Source organism: Myotis lucifugus, unplaced genomic scaffold, assembly GCF_000147115.1.
Source record: "Myotis lucifugus unplaced genomic scaffold, Myoluc2.0 scaffold_925, whole genome shotgun sequence".
Lineage (NCBI taxonomy): Eukaryota > Metazoa > Chordata > Mammalia > Chiroptera > Vespertilionidae > Myotis > Myotis lucifugus.
The window spans coordinates 59,028-77,090 of NW_005871973.1; the positions used below are offsets into that span (position 1 = coordinate 59,028).

Genomic DNA, 18,063 nt, shown 5'->3' on the forward strand with positions numbered 1-18,063 from the left:
TCAGGCTGGCTGCAGGAACGGGGCAGTCCGGAGAAGGAGGAGGAGCAGCCAGGCGGGTGGCTTGTGAATGCTGCTGCTGGCTATCAGCGTCTGCATCCATTTGAAGTGAGTACTGACGTTGGTGTAGACACCGGGCCGGTTGGGCCGACCACAGCCCACTCCCCAGCTCACGACTCCAACCTGATACCACAGCCCTTTCTTTTCACAGGCCAAGGGTCCGCCCGAGTCACCCTGGGGAGCAGAATGCGTGAGCAGGGCCTGGGGCGGGGCAGGAGGGGTTGGCAGAGAGGTAGGGAGAGCAGGAGGGGCTGTAGAGCTGGGAAAACGGGGTACGAATCCTACTCCTCCCCCAGGAAGCGCCCACGTTTCTGCATCTGCAAAAGGGGGGCCACAGTCTCAACTCCGCAGGTTGCCGTGAGGACCAAAGGATACAGGTGCCTCTCGGGCCTGGGGCTGGGTTGGTGAGAGACTAGGACCCAGAAGGCTCTGGTTGGGGTGGGGAGGGACACTCACGAAGCAGGCGTCCCTGCCGCCTTGAGCATGGCCAGCGCAGATCATGTCTCCCCAGATGTTGTAGCGGTAAGAAGGCTGCGTGTACATGAAGTCGCACATGCTGGTGTTTATGATGCCGACCTCCACTTCCTGGAGGCTGTAGGGAGCCGGCAGGTCTACGGAGGAGTTGAAAGACAGAAAGAGAGAGCATCCTGAGACTCCCCTCTGCCACCTGGTTGGGAGGGATGGTGTAGGTTACCGGGCGGGGGCAGGGTCCCTGGGGCATCCGTGGTGCCTTGACGAGTCCTCTACTCAGGCCTGGCACCCAGCACCTCATGGGTGATGAGCAATATCACAGAAAGACCCAATAACTGGACAAGCCGTTACAGCTGCTCCCGGGTTCCCTACGTGCAACATGCAGATGACAGCAGTGAAGAGCGACCTTAGCATCCCCGGGGGAGGCGGGTGACGCAGCTGAGATGTTTTAGGATTAACACACGTCAGGGCCTGAGCCTCGAGCTCCCACAGCCCCCCCAGGCTGCAGCACAGTCATGACCCACTTTCAGGAAAGACGCACCCAGAAATGGCAGAGCCTGACATGAAGCCAGGTCTATCAATTCCTAAGTCTGGGCTGGGATTACCTTTTCCTGCAGGGGATTGTGACCACAATAACACGAAAAGCTGATGTGTCAGCAGAGCCTCCCATCTGCCGGGCACTCTGCCACCCTCTGTATGAATGCTTTTAAACCTCACAGCCACCCCATGAGGGGGAACTGTTGTAACCCCATTGTACAGGTGAGGAAGTTGAGGCACAGTTAGGTGAAGTGCTTACGCAAGATCTTCCAGCGCGCGCGTGGCAGAGCTAAGGTTCACAGCAGGCAGGGCTCCACGAGTCACCCGCCACCTGTGACAATGAGGTGGAGCCTAGGGCTGGATGTGATCACCTGTCGGCCTTGGGCCAGGGCGGGAGGGGACAGTCTACCTGGCTGGGCCTCCCTGCAGCCCTTTGGAGCCAGGGAGGTGGACGGCAGGGGCACTTTATCCAGCCCCTTCTACGGGAAAGGAAAGGACCCCAACTCTAGAGGGAGGCAAGCCTAGTGTTGACTTCTCTATCCCCTCTGCCAATTCCAGATGTGTGACCACAAAGACAGCCCTGGCTGCTCCAATGACCCCTTCTGGGGTCTTGGGCAATTTCCATTCCCTTGTCAGCTTGCTCATCTGTGAAGTGGGTATAAATGTTCCCAGCCTCATTTGCAGGTAAGCTTCTGAGGGAAGATAGATGGTACCTGCTCACTCCTGAGTCCCTAGAGCCTAGAACAGTGCCCGGCACAGTGTGCAGGCAGGAGCTTCTGCTGTTATTATTACGACTAGAAGCCCGGTGTACAAAAATTTGTGCACTGGCCGGGGAGGGGGGTGGGGGGGGTCCCTCACCCAACCTGTGTCCTCTCACAGTCTGGGACCCCTCGGGAGATAACCACCTGCTGGCTCAGGCCCGCTCCCCTGGTGGCAGATGGCACGCCCAATCCCGCGGTGTCTGCCCCATCTCCCCCTGTCGCAGATGGCAGGCCCGGATCCTGCGCTGGGGCGGGCGGTGGCTGGGGATTGCGCTGCCGCGCCCCACCCTCCCCCCCAGCCTGGGCCGCACACGGCAGGCCTGGATCCCAGGCTGGGTCAGGCAGCCGCTCAGATCATGCTACCGCCTGCCCTGCCCTGCACACGGCAGGCCGGGATCTCGCGCGGGGTGGCGCAGCAGGATCTGCCTGCAGTATGCAAATTAGCCGCTATATTTGTTGGCAGTTAATTTGCATATCACGCTGATTAGCCAATGGGAGGCGTAGCGAAGGTATGGTCAATTACCATGTTTGTCTATTATTAGATAGGATTGTTAAGGGTGAGGCAGGAAGGGGCCAGGCCAGGGAGCAGTGTAAGGGGCAGTCCAGGTGGAGGGCCTATGCCTCCCCTACCCCAGGGCACCTTGGGGGAGGCTGTGCCCAGCGGTTTCAGGGGATTTGTGGTGAGAGATAAGCAGATGGTGGCTGATTACTGACTCAAAGACCTCCTGCAGAGCCAAGGTTGGAGGATAGCTTGACATTCTGAGGATAGAGAAATGGGCTCAGCATTCCAGGAGAGCAGGCCACCGTGGATAGATAAAGAAGGCATGGAGGAGACAGAGTGGGGAGGTTGGGTGGCTGGGGGAGGGGTGAGCACCAGGGTGGAGCCTTTTCGTCAGGCCCTCCCACCAACACCCCTGCACGCTGGGAGGGTAGCCTGGGCCAAGCTGGCCTCCCTCTCACCACTAGCTTCTGGCTCAGTCTCTGGGGGGAAGAGGGGCCTGAGTGTGGGCACAGCAAGTCCTGCCCTTTCAGGGGGAGCAGGAGGGCACAGCGGGTGAGGAGAGAATGCTGACCAGGCCCACAGAGGGGCCCAGCTGGTGCAGCTAGAACAGGGAGCAGAGGATCATGCCCCTGCACCCCTGCCCTAAACCCCCCACCTGTCCCCCACCTCACCCTCATTTTCTTGGATGTCCCCCCAGCCGGTCACCCAGCAGTCACTCCGGTTCTGGAACTCATCGGAAGAGGCGAGGACACAGATGGGCTGGATGTACTTCGTGTAGGTGACAGGCGAGGCCAGCCTCAGCATGGCAATGTCAAAGGCTGACGCCCCCAGATACCTGGGGCTCATCACAATCTCCTCCACCTGGTAACGGTTGCGGTAGGCCTGCAGGTTCCAGATAGACGGCGCGGCAGACAGCTCGCCAAACTGGACTGTCCACATGCCGGGGCTGGTGTTCCTGGCAGAGAGGAGAGAGCAGTCAGGAGGCCTTACCAGAGGGTCAGCCACCCGAGCACACCTGGGGCCTGCTCCCAAGAGTGGTGAGCTCAGCCGCTGTGGCTCCGTGGTTGAGCAGAGACCAATGAACCAGGAGTCATGGTTCGATGCCCGGTCAGGGCACATGCCCGGGTTGCAGGCTCGATCCCCAGTGGGAGGGTGTACAGGAGGCAGCCGATCAATGATGCACTCTAATAAGTGATGTTTCTATCCCTCTCCCTTCCTCTCTCTGAAATCAATAAAAACATTAAAAACAATAAAAACGAGTGGTGAGAGGTTGTCCAGAGAGGTTGCAACCCAAATCCCAAAAACTGGGAACTTGGAGGGTGGTGATGGGGCAGGAGTGATCTCTCACAGCCTTGAACAAGAACGAGCAGATGCACGGATGCCCAAGCGGGACACTCAGCAGAGTGCAGTCAGAACAGCCTCCAGGGCCCTAGCCGGTTTGGCTCAGTGGATAGAGCGTTGGTCCCGGGTTCGATTCCCGTCAAGGGCACGTACCTTGGTTGCAGGCTTCTCCCCGGCTGGGCCCTGGTCGGGGCTCATGCAGGAGGTAACCTATCAATGTGTTTCTCTCACATCAATGTTTCTCTCTGTCTTTCCCTCTCTCTCCCTAAAAATCAATGGGAAATGTCCTCAGGTGAGGATTAAAACCAAACAAAACAGCCTCGGGGCCACTGCTGCCCCAGGCAGGTTCTGTGCCCAGCACTCACCCACCTCGCTCGTTCCTCCCCGCTGTGGGGCACCTCCACTGGGAGGTGGGAGGAGGAAGGTGAAGGTTAGCCATGCCATTTGGGGAGAAAAGAACAAGAAAGAGAACAGAACAAGACAGGAATGTGCAGGGGAATGTTCTGGAAGACCCTTCTGGGAAAAACTGAAGAGTCCCCAGCAGGGCCACCATCTGCAGTGGGGCCTGGGGTCCAGAAGAACACGAGGGTCACATCGTATACGAAGAGGGTGGTGCAGGCACGGGGTCCGGTTCTCCGACCCACAACCCCCGGGCTCACCTTTCAAAGCAGTGCGCGGCCGAGAGCACCCAGCGCCGGTTGAGCAGGCTCGCCCCGCAGGAGTGGTAACCCCAGAGGCGCAGGCTGCCCTGCCAGGGCCAGCGCCCAATCGTCGCGTCCTTTCCGCCCACCACACGTGTCCCTATGGCCCGGCGGCCACAGGGCCCTGGGATGGACAGACCGAACTGGACTGAGCTGCAGGACACAGGCCCGTCTGCCCACCCCGGCCACCCGGGAAGGGGGTTCCCCGGGCACCGCGCGCAGCCTGGGGTCACGCGGCGGAGGGAGAAGAGGACGCTGGGGACCCTCCCCCCACTCGGTCTGCAGGCGCCCGCCCCTCCCCCCAGGGGCCCATCAGTTACATGTGAGGAACGTCGAGTTCTCGAAACCTGGGGCGAGAGAGACGAAAAGGTGAGGCGCCCTGTGCACTGCGGCCCAGGTGTGCGGAGCAGGGAAGCGAGCGCCCTGGGCGCCTTACCTGCAAACAGCGTGTCCTGCTCCGGCCACCCTGCGGGGAGGCGAGAAGGTGAGCTCCCCTCGGCCTCCGTGCTCCCCACCCCGCCCCACCACCGCGAGGTCGCCGGCATCTCACCCAGCTCGTCCAGTTCAACTCGCACCAACAGCTGCACCAGCAGCTGCACCGCCACCGCCACCGCCGCCGCCGGCGCGCCCATGGCCTCCTCTCCCGCCGCTTGGCGCCCCCTCCGCTTCTGGCTGCTCCAGGGCCCCGGCGCCGGCGCCCCCTGGGGGAGCGGGAACCCTGGCTGCCACCTTCTCCAAGCGTGACCTTGCTGGGTCAAAGGGCATTGGGGAACACTGACCTTCTGACCTTACAGCGCCCAGCTTTGAGTTTCTCCTGGGCGGGGTCAACCACACCCCCTTGATGTGGCCCAGGAACCGATGCACCTAAACCGGTGGTTCTCAACCTTCCTCATGCCGCGACCCTTTAATACAGTTCCTCATGTTGTGGTGACCCTCAATTTCATTGTTACAAATTGGACATAATTAAAGCATAGTGATTCATCACAAAAACAATATGTAATTATATATGTGTTTTCCGATGGTCTTAGGCGACCCCTGTGAAAGGGTCGTTCGACCCCCAAAGGGGTCGCGACCCACAGGTTGAGAACCGCTGAGTCCTAAACCATCCCCTTCTTGTCTGCAAACTCTGGGATCCCGGCTACGCTGCTTGCTGCCCACTCCTAGGGAGGAGCAGGGACCTGGCCCACAGCCAGGGCGCCATGAAAGCACTAACAGTCCTCACTGAGGCCTGTCCGGCAGGGCGGTTAGGCTGGTCCAGGAAGGGAGATCCTTCACAAGACGTGCTTTGGGACATGGTGGCCCAGGGCCGTCTCTTCCTGAGGAGGCAGACAGGCTAGCCCCGCCTGCTCTGGCTGCCCCCTGGTGGCAGGCCTCCGCCCTCCCCCTCCTCCTCCTTTTTCTCCTCCTCCTCCTCTGGATCAAATCTTGAAAGGTGGAAAGGATCTTTCAAACACATTCCTGGGGTGCTGGGGTAAGGAAATCACCAACATGGGAGCGAGAGATACCCCAGTGGTTGTCCATCCCAGTGTCCCTGTGACCAGTGACTCTGCATGGGGGTCCCAGGAAGGCTGTGCCACCTGGTAGCTCTCTATGCCCGGACACCACCAGAGACCCTGTGGCGTTCACAGTGATGAGTGACTCAGCGCTGGCTTCTGGGAGTCCCTCCAAGCAGGCACTCCCGCCAACAGCTGCACCAGCAGCAGCGCCCCAACCGGAGTGCCCGTGGACTCCAAGGCAGGGGCCATAGAGGGTAGAGGGTAGAGTGTCCTGGGCATGCTCCCCAGAGGAAGAGGTGAGAGCTGTTGAAGGGTGTGACCACTCCAGTGGTTCTCAACCTTCGGCCCTTACAGTGCTCCTGGGCACAGGGACCCTGGCCTCTTCCACATCCTTGGCAAGACCCTCAGGCCTTCCCTCCTCTGCCCAGGCCCCGGCATCACAGCACCAGCCTCTCCCGCCCCCTGTGGGGCACTTACTGTGTGCTGGCCCTCTGCCAACCATGCCACATGCCTCTTGCCTGATTTCCCAGGAGCTACTGTGAACCCTTCCTACAGCAGAGGAACTGAGACTCTGATGTTTGAAGGACTTGCTCAAAGCCCTACAGGTGGCAAAGCCAGATACATCTACTCGGTGCTGTGTGTAGTGCCCAGCACTCCTGAGTGGGGTAAGAAGTTGGGGAGCGGAACTGCAGACTCTGGGGTACTTCCCACTTTGTACCCTCAAGCATTCGTTTTCAACCCGGGGCTCTCGAGGGCCCCAGGTGGGCCCAGGATGCCTGGGTTCTGAGGAGGGACCCTTTATTCAAGGAGGTGGAGCAGCTGGAGGAGACAGGGATATTCTCCTTGAATACAAGTGCCCCCTGCCCTGGCCTGCAGCTGTGACCCTGGCCCCTCCGTCAGAGGCCTTGCAGAGGTTGTGTGGGCCAGAAAGGAGAGCCGACCAGCCTTGGGCACTAGCGGGAGGGAGGATGTGGGAGACTTTTCGTGATTCCTAAGTTTTTCCCATCCTTTCGATGGCCCCCCAACTCCCATCAACCTAACCTCCAGGTAGTTCCCCCTCCAAGAGCGTATTACCCCTGGGGGCACAGTGATTGTTCACAGCCACAAATGCTTGATTTAGGCTGAAATCATGCTCAGTGAGTACCCCAGTGTTATTGCTTTTTCCCTCTACCTGATCGCTTGATTTCTGAGAAAAAATGTTGATTCGTTTGTTTCTTGAGTATTTAGAACTTTTTTTTTCTTTATGTATTTCAAAGCTCTGTTGACAGGGGCATAAAGACTCATGTCTCTTACATCTTTTCAGGGGCTTGTAACTTTTATCAATGCAAAACACCCCTATCTCTAGTTCATTGGGTTAGCCCTGGGTTCTATTTTACCTGAAATTATCTGATATGTGATACTACACACAGCCACTTTCATATTGTTTGCCATTTCTTCACCAATATGTTTCTTTCAATCAAGACAAAATGAAAAGAAAACATTTGTGATTCCGGAGAGGCGAGTCCCTAGTGGGGACTCCAGCCCCGAGCCCAGAGGGTTCTTGGCTACGGGCAGGAAAGAATTCAGGATGCGAGCCAGACAAGAGGTCGAAGTAGGAAAGCAGGTTTTATTGAGCAGAGAGGACAAGCAAGAAAGGCCACTCCACACACAGAGTGGCAGACTCTCCTCACAAGAGCAGGAAGAGAGACCCCAACCATCTCTAGAGGTTGAGCTTATATGTTTGTAGTTTCTGTGGAAAATTGCTGTATGGGGAAATAGAGAATGGAAAAGAAAAAAAACACACCATTGGGATTAACCTTAACCTCTATAAGGTGTATTTTGTGGTATGTTTTCCCTTTATGGGACGGGTAAGCGATAAGGCATGGGTGAGTAGCTATTAATCAGTCTTTGCAGGAATTTTCTTTGTCCGGAGTCTCTTAGTGGTCTGCTTCCAGCTTCAGTTAGCTGAATTCCATGTCGGACAGCACAGAGCAGGCCCGGACTTAACTTTGACGTTAGTTGATTTGTATAGTTCCCATGCCCCTTTTCTATATTACTTTGAAATTACAAAAAAATTAAATGTCTTAACCTACTTACCCTTATTGAAATGTACTTGCTAGAACACTTATAAAGTAGTAAACTAATTCCATGAACATATTATCAATTTTTGTGACTACAAAAATGGTTTTTATGATTCATTGATACCTTATGGGGCCGAAGGCACATCCTGCTTAGTTGAGATGGTTTGAGGACTCCTAGATTATCAGAATTATGAAAGAGCCAGCTCATTTAATAAGAAACCTGTCTTAAAGACATCACAACAGCCTTACCGTAACCATCAGTGAGTTTCTTAGAACCACACCCACTCAATAATCCTTTTTTGTGCTCACAGGTATCAGGTCACCTTCGAAGTGTGATATTGAGGAGGTAAAACATTCACAGCCTAAGTGCTATTTTCTGAACGTTTGTGTCTCCCCACTCCCCCAAATTCATAGCTTGAAATCTTAACTCCCAGAGTGATGGTGCTCAGAGGCGGGCCTTTGGGTGGTGATTTGGTTATGAGACCAGAGCTCTCGGGAATGGACTTAGAGCCCTTATAAAAGGGACCCCAGAGAACCCCTCCCCTCTTCTCCATGTGAGGACACAGAGAGAAGGCAGTAGCTATGCCCCATGAAGTGGGCTCTCAGCAGCCACTGAATCTGCTGGCGCTGTAATCTCAGAACTCCAGCCCAGAAACTGAGAGAAACAAATGTTTGTGGTTGATAAGCTATAGCAGCCCAAATGTACTAGGACACCCAGCCAAGCACTGGCCTCAGAAATGTTTTTCCCACGTGTGTACAGTACATTCCCTGTTTCTGCTGATGTTACTTTCAGAAGATACAGAATGGAGGAGATACTTCTTTATTCATACTTACATAATCTGGGATAGTCCATACGGCTGTAGACTGATACCTGGAGTATATGGAATCAACACCTGCCTTTCTAGTGATCTGCTGATGGGGATTCTAGAGCCTGGCCTGGCCTGTGTCTTTCTCAAGCTTTTATTTTACCTAAAACATTTTTTATTATGGACATTTAAAAATATGCACAGCCATAACCGGTTTGGCTCAGTGGATGGAGTGTCGGCCTGCGGACTGAAGGGTCCCAGGTTCGATTCCGGTCAGGGGCATGTGCCTGGGTTTCGGGCACATCCCCAGTGGGGGGTGTGTAGGAGGCAGCTGATCGATGTTTCTCTCTCATTGATGTTTCTGGCTCTCTATTCCTCTCCCTTCCTCTCTGTGGGAGAAAATCAATAAAATATATTTTAAAAAAATAAAAAATAAATAAAAATATGCACAGATGCTGCCCTGGCCGGTATGGCTAGTTGGTTGGAGTTTTGTCCCATCTACTGAAAGGTTGCGGGTTCAATCCTGGTCAGGGCACATACCTAGACTGTTGGTTCCATCCTCAGTTGGGGCATGTATGGAAGGCAACTAATTGATGTTCTCTCTCACATCGGTGTTTCTCTCTCTTTTCCTCTCTCTAAAATCAGTGAACATATCCTCAGGTGAGGAATATATTCACACATACACACACACACACACACACACACACAGATGTTGACAAGTACAAAGAACACCTGACATATGGCCCTCAGTTTAAACAATTATCAACATAGAACCAACCTTTTTTATTATTAAATTTATTGGGGTGACATTAGTTAATAAAATTATATAGGTTTCAAGTGTAAAATTCCATAATACATCATCTATTTGATTGTGTGTTTACAAACCAAAGTCAAATCGCCTTCTGTCACCATATATTTGACACCCTTTACCCTTTACTACCCTCTCATCCCCCTTCCCTCTGGTAACCACCATACTGTTATCTGTGTCTATAAAACCAATCTTTAGATTCCTTCATGTCTTTACATTCTTCTCTCATGTAATCTGCCTTTTTAAATTTTTGCTCTAAGTTCTGACCATATTTCTCTACCATACCTTCAAGTTTGCCAATTCTTTCTTTAGCAATGTCTATTTTATTATTCAGCCCTTTGTCTAAAATGTTGTACTTCAGCAAAATTTTAAATTTTCAAACACTCTTTCTTGTTCTCTGACTACTCTTTTCCCATATATTCTTGTTTCATGAAAATCTGCAACATTTATTTATTTTTATTTATTTATTTTATTTTAAAAAATATATTTTATTGATTTTTTTACAGAGAGGAAGGGAGAGAGATAGAGAGTTAGAAACATCGATGAGAGAGAAACATCTATCAGCTGCCTCCTGCACATCTCCTACTGGGGATGTGCCCGCAACCCAAGTACATGCCCTTGACCGGAATCGAACCTGGGACCCTTCAGTCCGCAGGCTGACGCTCTATCCACTGAGCCAAACCGGTTTCGGCTCCAACATTTCTTAATCCTGGGTTGCTGTGCAGTAAAAGGTTAACTGACCAGGTCTAGGAATATCCAAACCTGCACAGTCCAAAGGAAGGACTGGCCCTTGACCGGCTCCTGGGAAGTGACCTCTGAGACCTTTGAATGTCCTGCCTGAAAAGAGGGTCTCTGTAGGCATGGAGTCCTGTGCCACTCCAGATAGTCGATGCCAACAATGTGATGTGTGGTGGGGCCTTGGGTCACATTTCCTCAGTTGGACCTCTGGCCCAGCTGGAGTCTGAGCATAAAGGTCACTTACATGGGTGCTCCATGCCTATGTGATGGAACCCCAATAAAAACTTCAGACACCAAGGTTCAGGAAGCTTCCCTGGTTGGCAATACTTCACGTGTGGTGTCACAAATCGTTGCCGGGAGAATTCAGCACATCTGACTCCGCTGAGAGGGGACAGCAGGAAACCTGCCCCTGCTCTCTCCTGGATTCCGTCCTCTGTGCCATTTGCACTTGTTGGTGTTATCTGCATCCTTTCACTGGAATGAACCAGGAGTGTAACAGCTTTTCTGAGTTCTGTGATTCCTTCTCGTGAACCATTGACTCCGAAGGTGGTGCTGTGGGCCCGGCTTGGTTGTCCCTTCATCTCTACGATGGAAGAGCCCATTTGTTGACGTTGGTGCCACAAGAAAGGAAAGCTGCCTGTAGACTCTGTGGAGTTGGTTGGGGCCTGTTACAGAACAGCAAGCAGAGTGGGAGGCTAAGAGCTCTCCAGTGGTCAGAATCAGGCCAGCTTTTACTCGGTGGGTCCTGTACAGGACCATCACTGTTAACAGAGGTGACTCAGTGCGAGGACCCCGACGGGCACTCAGTGAGGACTTGTTCGTGTGCTTTCATGGGAGTCATGGTCCTCCTAGAAGGAAGGGGATTAAAAAAGGGGCCCCAAGGGGGGCCCCAAGTTCCCGATTCACCGGAAAAGGGTTGGGGGGGGGGGGGGGGGGGGTGTTTACTAGTTCCTGGGTCATATTATCAAGAAGTGTAATTCGCCGAAACCGGTTTGGCTCAGTGGATAGAGCGTTGGCCTGCGGACTAAAAGGTCCCAGGTTCAATTCTGGTCAAGGGCATGTACCTGGGTTGCGGGCACATCCCCAGTAGGAGATGTGCAGGAGGCAGCTGATCGATGTTTCTCTCTCATCGATGTTTCTAACTCTCTATCTCTCTCTCTTCCTCTCTGTAAAAAATCAATAAAATATATTAAAAAAAAAAAAGAAGTGTAATTGGGGACCCAGCCGCAGGGGGAACTCAAAGCTGGAGCGCTGTGAGGTCTGATGTTCCCAAAAGCCCTTGGAGCCAGAGAGGTCAAGCTGGTCAACAGTGCCAGGGTTGCTGTTGCTCCTTCTCCCCCAGGGGGCACCCCAGCGCTGGCCCTGGAGCCGGCAGAAGCAGTGGAGGCGTCAAGCCGGGGCGAGGAGGCATGGGCGCTGGAGTCGGGGTGCTGCTGCTGGCGCAGCTGTTGGTGAGGGTCGAACTCGAGATGCAGGGTGAGCTCAGGCCGGAGCCAGGGGTGTCAGGGGTAGGAGGGGAGCATGGACACCGAGGGGAGCTCACCTTCTCGCCTCACCCCAGGGTTGCAGGATCAGAACCAGCTGTTTTCAGGTAAGGCGCCCAGGATGCGCGTTTCCCTGCCCAGGGCACCACAGCCAGGACGCAAAGGGCGCCATCTCTTTTCATCTCTCTCCTGCCCCAGTTTCAAGAATTCGTCGTGGCTGAAGCGTAACTGACGGGCCCCGGGGGGAGGGGCGAGGCCTGCAGGCCGGTGGGAAGGGCCCCCCCGCGTCCCCTGCTCCCCGGGCTGCAGGGCCCCAGCACGGTGCCCCTGGGGCCGAGGGCGGGCAGGTGGGCCGCATGTCCGTCTGTCGCCCCCAGAGCCTTGTGGCCGCCGGAACGTCCACTCGCTCATAGTGGGCGGAGCGGAGTCTGCTCGCGGGCGCTGGCCGTGGCAGGTGAGCCTGCAGCTCCGTCACGAAGGCCACCGATGCGCGGGGAGCCTGCTCAACCGGCGCTGGGTGCTCTCGGCCGCGCACTGCTTCCGGAAGTGAGTCTGCCCCGAGCACGCCTCACACACGTGACCCTCCTGTTCCCCTGCGCCCCAGGCCTCGCTGCAGTGGCTCACACCCATCGGAGTTCCCATGGTGCGCCTGCAGGGGACTCTTCAGTTTTTCCCAGAAGGGTCTTCCAGAACATTCCCCTGCACATTTGTGTCTTGTTCTGAGGTGCGCCACAGCAGGGAGGAATGAGCGAGGGGGTGAGTGCTGGGCACAGAACCTGGCCTGGGGCAGCAGTGGCCCCTGAGGCTGTTGGGACTCCTCTCTGCTGAGCATCCCACTCTGGCATCTGTGCATCTGCTCATTCATTTTTTTAGGATGGCTCTGAGGGGTGACAGGCTGGTTGAGTGGCCAGTCAGACCACAGGGGGGGGGGGGGGGGCCCAAGTCTCCGGGTTCTGGGGCTTTGGTTGCAGGCTCTCTGGACTCTCGCCATTTCTCACTGGACACTTTGTCCTGTAAGAAGAGCTGCTCCTGGTGTCCAGGATGAGCCCTAGGAGCACCCTGGGCAGTCTCCCCTTTGAGCGGGCCCCAGGTGTGCTCAGGTGGCCCACACTTCGCTAAAGACCCCTAACTGAACCGGGCCGGCATGGCTCAGTGGCTGAACGTTGACCTATGAACCAGGAGCTCATGGTTCGATTCCCAGTCAGGGCACATGCTTGGGTTGCGGGCTCCACCCCCAGTGTAGTGCTTGCAGGAGCAGCTGATCAATGATTCTCTCTCATCATTGATGTTTCTCTCTCTCTCTCTCTCCCTGTCCTTTCCTCTCTGAAATCAATAAAAATATATTTTTTAAAAAAAGACCTCTAACTAACTGCTCTCCCCTGTCAGACACAGGGATCCGTCGAATTGGATGGCCCAGTTTGGTGAGCTGTCTTCCAGGCCATCTCTCTGGAACTTGGGGGCCATCTCCCACCGTTTCAGCGTGCAGGACATTATTGTGTACCCTCAGTTCAAGGAGTCGTCACTCAACGACATTGCCTTGCTGAGGCTGACCTCCTCTGTCACCTACAACAAGTACATCCAGCCCATCTGTGTTATGGCCTCCGCCTTCGAATTCCAGAACCAGAGTAACTGCTGGGTGACCGGCTGGGGGGACATCCGTGAGAATAAAAGTGAGACTGGGGACAGATGGGTGGGAAAGAGGGGGGCATTACCCTCCTTTTCCAGCCGCCACCTTGGCCGGTGTACAGCTGGGCCCCTCTGTGGGCCTAATCAGCATTCTCTCCCCACCTGCTGCCCACTCCTCCCCCTGAAAGGGCAGGACTCTCCGTGCCCACTCAGTTCCTTGTCCTTCCCAGAGACTGAGCCAGAGCCAGCAATGAGGGAGGACCAGCTCCCCCCAGGCCGAATTCCTCAACCTGCTGGGATCTGGAGTTTGGGGGGTGGATTTTTCAGAAAGGCCTTGGGTGTTGGCTTTTTTTATATATATATAATTGAGATTTAATTCACAAACCATAAAATTCACCACAGTGGGTTTTAGTATAGTCACAGTTTGCACCATCATCGCCACCTAATTGCAGAACATTTTCATCATCTCAAAATGAAATCCCATAACCACTAAACAGTCACTCCCCATTACCCACCCCCTCCAGCCCTTAGCAACCACTAACCAGATTTTTAAAAATATCTATGTTTTTATTGATTTGAGAGAGAGAGAGGAAGGGTAAGGGATAGAGAGGTAGAAACATCAATCAGCTGCCTTCTGCATGTCCCCTACTGGGGATCGAGCCCAAAACCCGGGTATGTGCCCTGACCAGGAATCTAACCGGTGACCTCTTGGCTTATGGATCACCGGTGTGGCTCAATGACACCAGCTGAGCCACTAACCAGCTTTTTACTTCTATGGGTTATGGATATTTTATAGAAATGGAATCATATAATATGTGACATTTTGTGTCTGGTTTCTTTTACTGAGCATAATGTTTTTAAGGTTCATGTAGCGTGAAATCAGAACTTCATTCCTTTTTATGACTGAGTAATATTCCATTGTATGGATAAATCATAGTTATTTCTTTATCCATTGATGAACATTTGTGTTGTTTCTTCCTTTTGGGTATTGCAAATAGAGCTGCTATGAACATTAGTATACAAATTATCGTCTGAATGTCCTTTTCCCATTCTTCTGCATATATATTTAGCAGTGCAATTTCTGGATCACATGGTAATTCCATGTTTGACTTTTGAAGAACCAACCATGTTCCACAGCAGCTGCACCATTTTCCATTCCTATCAACAATAAATGGGGGTAATAATTTCTCTCCATTTTCCTCAACTTGTTATTTTCCAAATTGTTTTAATTTTTGCCATCCTAGTGGGTGTGAAGTGGAATCTCACTGTGGTTTTGATTTGCAATTCTTTAATGACAGTTATGTTGAGCATGATTACATGTGTGTGATGGCCACTTGTATATCTTTCTTAGAGAAATATTCAAGTCCTTCACCTATTTTAAAATTGAGTTGTCTTTGTTGTTTAATTGTAATCACTTTTTATATATTCTGGATACTAGACCCTTATCAGGTATATGATTTGCACACATTTCTGTAGGTTTCTTTTCACTTTCTTGATAGTGTCTTTTGATGCACAATTTTCAATTTTTTTAATGAAATCCACATTATATGTTTTTCTTTTGTTGTTTGTGCTTTTGAAGTTACATCTAAGAAACCATTGGAAAATACAAGGTCATGAAGATTTACCCCTATGTTTTCTTTAAAAGTTTTATTGTTTTAGTGCTTATATTTATGTCTTTGATCCATTTTGAGTTTATTTTTGCATATGATATGAGGTAGGAGTCCAACTTCATTCTTTTTAATTGTTAATTCTTACCCAATGATATCTTTTCCGTTGATTTTTTTAGAGAGAGTGGAAGGGAGGGAGGAGGGGGAGGAGAGAGAAACATCAATGTGAGAAGACATATCAATTGGTTGTCTCCCACATGTGCCCCGACAAGAGCAGGGCTCGAACCTGCAACCCAGGTACATGCCCTTGACTGGGAATTGAGCCCATGACCCTTCGGTGGGCAGGATGACACTCTAACCACTGGGAAACACTGTCCAGGGCCCAACTTCATTCTTTTGCATGTGCATATTCAGTTATGCAAGCACTGTTTGTTGAAGAGATTGTTCTCTCCTCCATTGAATTGTCTTGGCACCTTTATCAAAAGTGGACTTACCATAGATGTATAGATTTATTTCTAGACTCACAATTTTAGTCCACTGGTCTGTATGTTTATCCTTGTGCCAGGATTTCATTGTTGATTCCTTTAGCTTTATAGTATGTTTTGAAATTGGGCAGTGTGAGTCCTCCAATTTTGTTCCACTTTTTCTTTTCTTTTTTTTCTTTTTAGTTAGGCAGGATCTTTTTTGTTTAATCCTCACCCAAGAACATGTTCATTGATTTTGAGAGAGAAAAAGAGAGAGAGAGAGAAACACTGTGAGAGATTAGTTGCCTCCCACACGCACCCTCACAGGGGCCAGGGATCAAGCCTGCAACCCAGGCATGTGCCCTTAACTGGGAATCAATCCTGAGACCCTTTGGTGTAGCCAGGGCTGTACCAGTGTTCTTTATTTCTCCCAATGGGTTTAAGTTACTGATTAGTGTCCTTTCATTTCATCCTGAAGGGCTCTCTTTCCCATTACTCATTGGGTAGATCTAACAGTGATTCCTCTCAGCATTTATTTATCTGGAAGTGTCCTAACTTCTTCGTTTTCTGAGGGATAGTTTTGCCTGAAATAGAATTCTTGGTTAACTTTTATTCTTTCAGCACTTTAAATATGTCATTCTAGCCCAGTGATGGCTAACCTATGACACACGTGTCAGAGGTGACACGCAAACTCATTTTTTTGGTTGATTTTTCTTTGTTAAATGGCATTTAAATATATAAAATAAATATCAAAAATATAAATCTTTGTTTTACTATGGTTGCAACTATCAAAAAATTTCTATATGTGACATGGCACCAGAGTTAAGTTAGGGTTTTTCTTTTTTTTAAAATATATTTTATTGATTTTTTTTTTTTACAGAGAGGAAGGGAGAGGGACAGAGAGTTAGAAACATCTATGAGAAAGAAACACCGATCAGCTGCCTCTTGCACACCCCCCACTGGGGATATGCCCGCAACCAAGGTACATGCCCTTGACAGGAATTGAACCTGGGACCCCTCAGTCCGCAGGCCGGCGCTCTATCCACTGAGCCAAACCGGTTAGGGCAAGTTAGGGATTTTCAAAATGCTGACACGCCGAGCTCAAAAGGTTCGCCATCACGGTCTTAGCCCTCGCCAGTTTGGCTCAATGGACAGAGCGTTGGCCTGCAGACTAAAGGGTCCCAGGTTTGATTTGGGTTAAGGGCACATGCCCAGGTTTCGGGCCCGATACCCAGAAGGGGGCGTGCAGGAGGCAGCCGATCAATGATTCTCTCTCATCATTGATGTTTTTATCTCTCTTTCCCTCTCCCTTTCTCTCTGAAATCAATAAAAATATATATTTTTAAAATAAATAAATAAATATTTTAAAAAGAACAATGGCCCTTGCCCTATTGGTGCGGCTCAGTGGTTGAGTGTCGATCTATGACCCAGGAGGTCACAGTTTGATTCCCAGTCAGGGCACATGCCCAGGTTGCAGGCTTGATTGCCAGCAAGGAGCATGCAGGAGACAGCGATCAATTATTGTCTCTCATCATTGATGTTTCTATCTCCCTCTCCCTTACTCTCTCTGAAATCAATAAATCAAAATTATTTTTTAAAAGCCAGTTTGGCTCATTGGATAGAGCATCAGCCTGCGGACCAAAGGGTCCTTGGTCTGATTCCGGTCAAGGGCACGTACCTTGTTTTCAGGCTCCTCCCCAGCCTGGGCCCTAGTCAGGGTGCATGCAGGGGGCAACCAATTGATGTTTCTCTCACATCAATGTTTCTCTCTGTCTTTCCCTCTCTCTTCCACTCTCTCTAAGAAAAATATCCTCAGATGAGGATTAACAACAACAACAATTATATGTGTGTGTGTATATATATGTGTGTGTATATATATGATATATGATATATGATCAATGATTCTCTCTCATCATTGATGTTTATATCTCTCTTTCCCTCTCCTTTTCTCTCTGAAATCAATAAAAAATATATTTAAAATAAATAAATAAATATTTAAAAAAGAACAATGGCCCAGCCCTGGCCAGTGTCACTCAGTTGGTTGAGCATCATCCCATGCACCAGAAGATTGCCAGTTCATTAGGGCACATACCTGATTGCAGGCTCAATCCCCAGTAGGGGGCGTGCAAGAGGCAGCCGATGGAAGTTTCCCACATCAATGTTTCTCTTTTTTATCTGGAAGTGTCTTAACACATAGTCACTTATGTCCCATCCTCCCTGAAAAATCAACAAAAACCTTTTTGTTTTTAAAGAACAATGGCCCAGGCATTGTGAGTGCCCCAGGGATCTCCGTTGCCATAGCGGCATAGCCCGTATCATTCCTCCCAACCTGATGGCAGAGGAGAGGCACAGGGTGCTATCTTTCTGTTTCCTCAACTCCCATGCAGAGCTGCCGGCTCCCTACATCCTCCAGGAAGTACGGGTCTCCATCATAAACAACTCCAGGTGTAATGACCTGTTCCAACAGCCCGATTTCTTCTATAGACTGGCAGATGACGTGATTTGTGCTGGCTCTGAGGATGGCAAACGTGACGCCTGCGAAGTGAGTGCCCCGGCCCCAGTCAGAGCCTTGCTGGAAACAGGCCCTGCCCCTCTCAACCTTGG

The 18,063-nt window shown here is 51.5% G+C and overlaps 2 protein-coding genes across 2 annotated transcripts in view; one reads left to right on the forward strand and one right to left on the reverse strand.

Moving 5' to 3' along the window:
- Nucleotides 1-18,063, reverse strand: part of LOC102424692 (testisin) — a 26,996-nt gene continuing 8,933 nt past the window's right edge. Inside the window, exons 2-4 of the mRNA XM_023747599.1 lie at nucleotides 3,000-3,283; nucleotides 514-668; nucleotides 1-231 (exon numbers count right to left, since the gene is read on the reverse strand). Coding sequence (XP_023603367.1) covers nucleotides 1-231; nucleotides 514-668; nucleotides 3,000-3,267 — 654 coding nt within the window. The 5' untranslated portion in view covers nucleotides 3,268-3,283. The remainder of the gene's footprint in view (nucleotides 232-513; nucleotides 669-2,999; nucleotides 3,284-18,063) is intronic.
- Nucleotides 11,688-18,063, forward strand: part of LOC102425007 (serine protease 41-like) — a 7,028-nt gene continuing 652 nt past the window's right edge. The window contains exons 1-5 of the mRNA XM_014448798.2: nucleotides 11,688-11,754; nucleotides 11,840-11,869; nucleotides 12,140-12,308; nucleotides 13,155-13,432; nucleotides 17,847-18,001. Coding sequence (XP_014304284.2) covers nucleotides 11,688-11,754; nucleotides 11,840-11,869; nucleotides 12,140-12,308; nucleotides 13,155-13,432; nucleotides 17,847-18,001 — 699 coding nt within the window. The remainder of the gene's footprint in view (nucleotides 11,755-11,839; nucleotides 11,870-12,139; nucleotides 12,309-13,154; nucleotides 13,433-17,846; nucleotides 18,002-18,063) is intronic.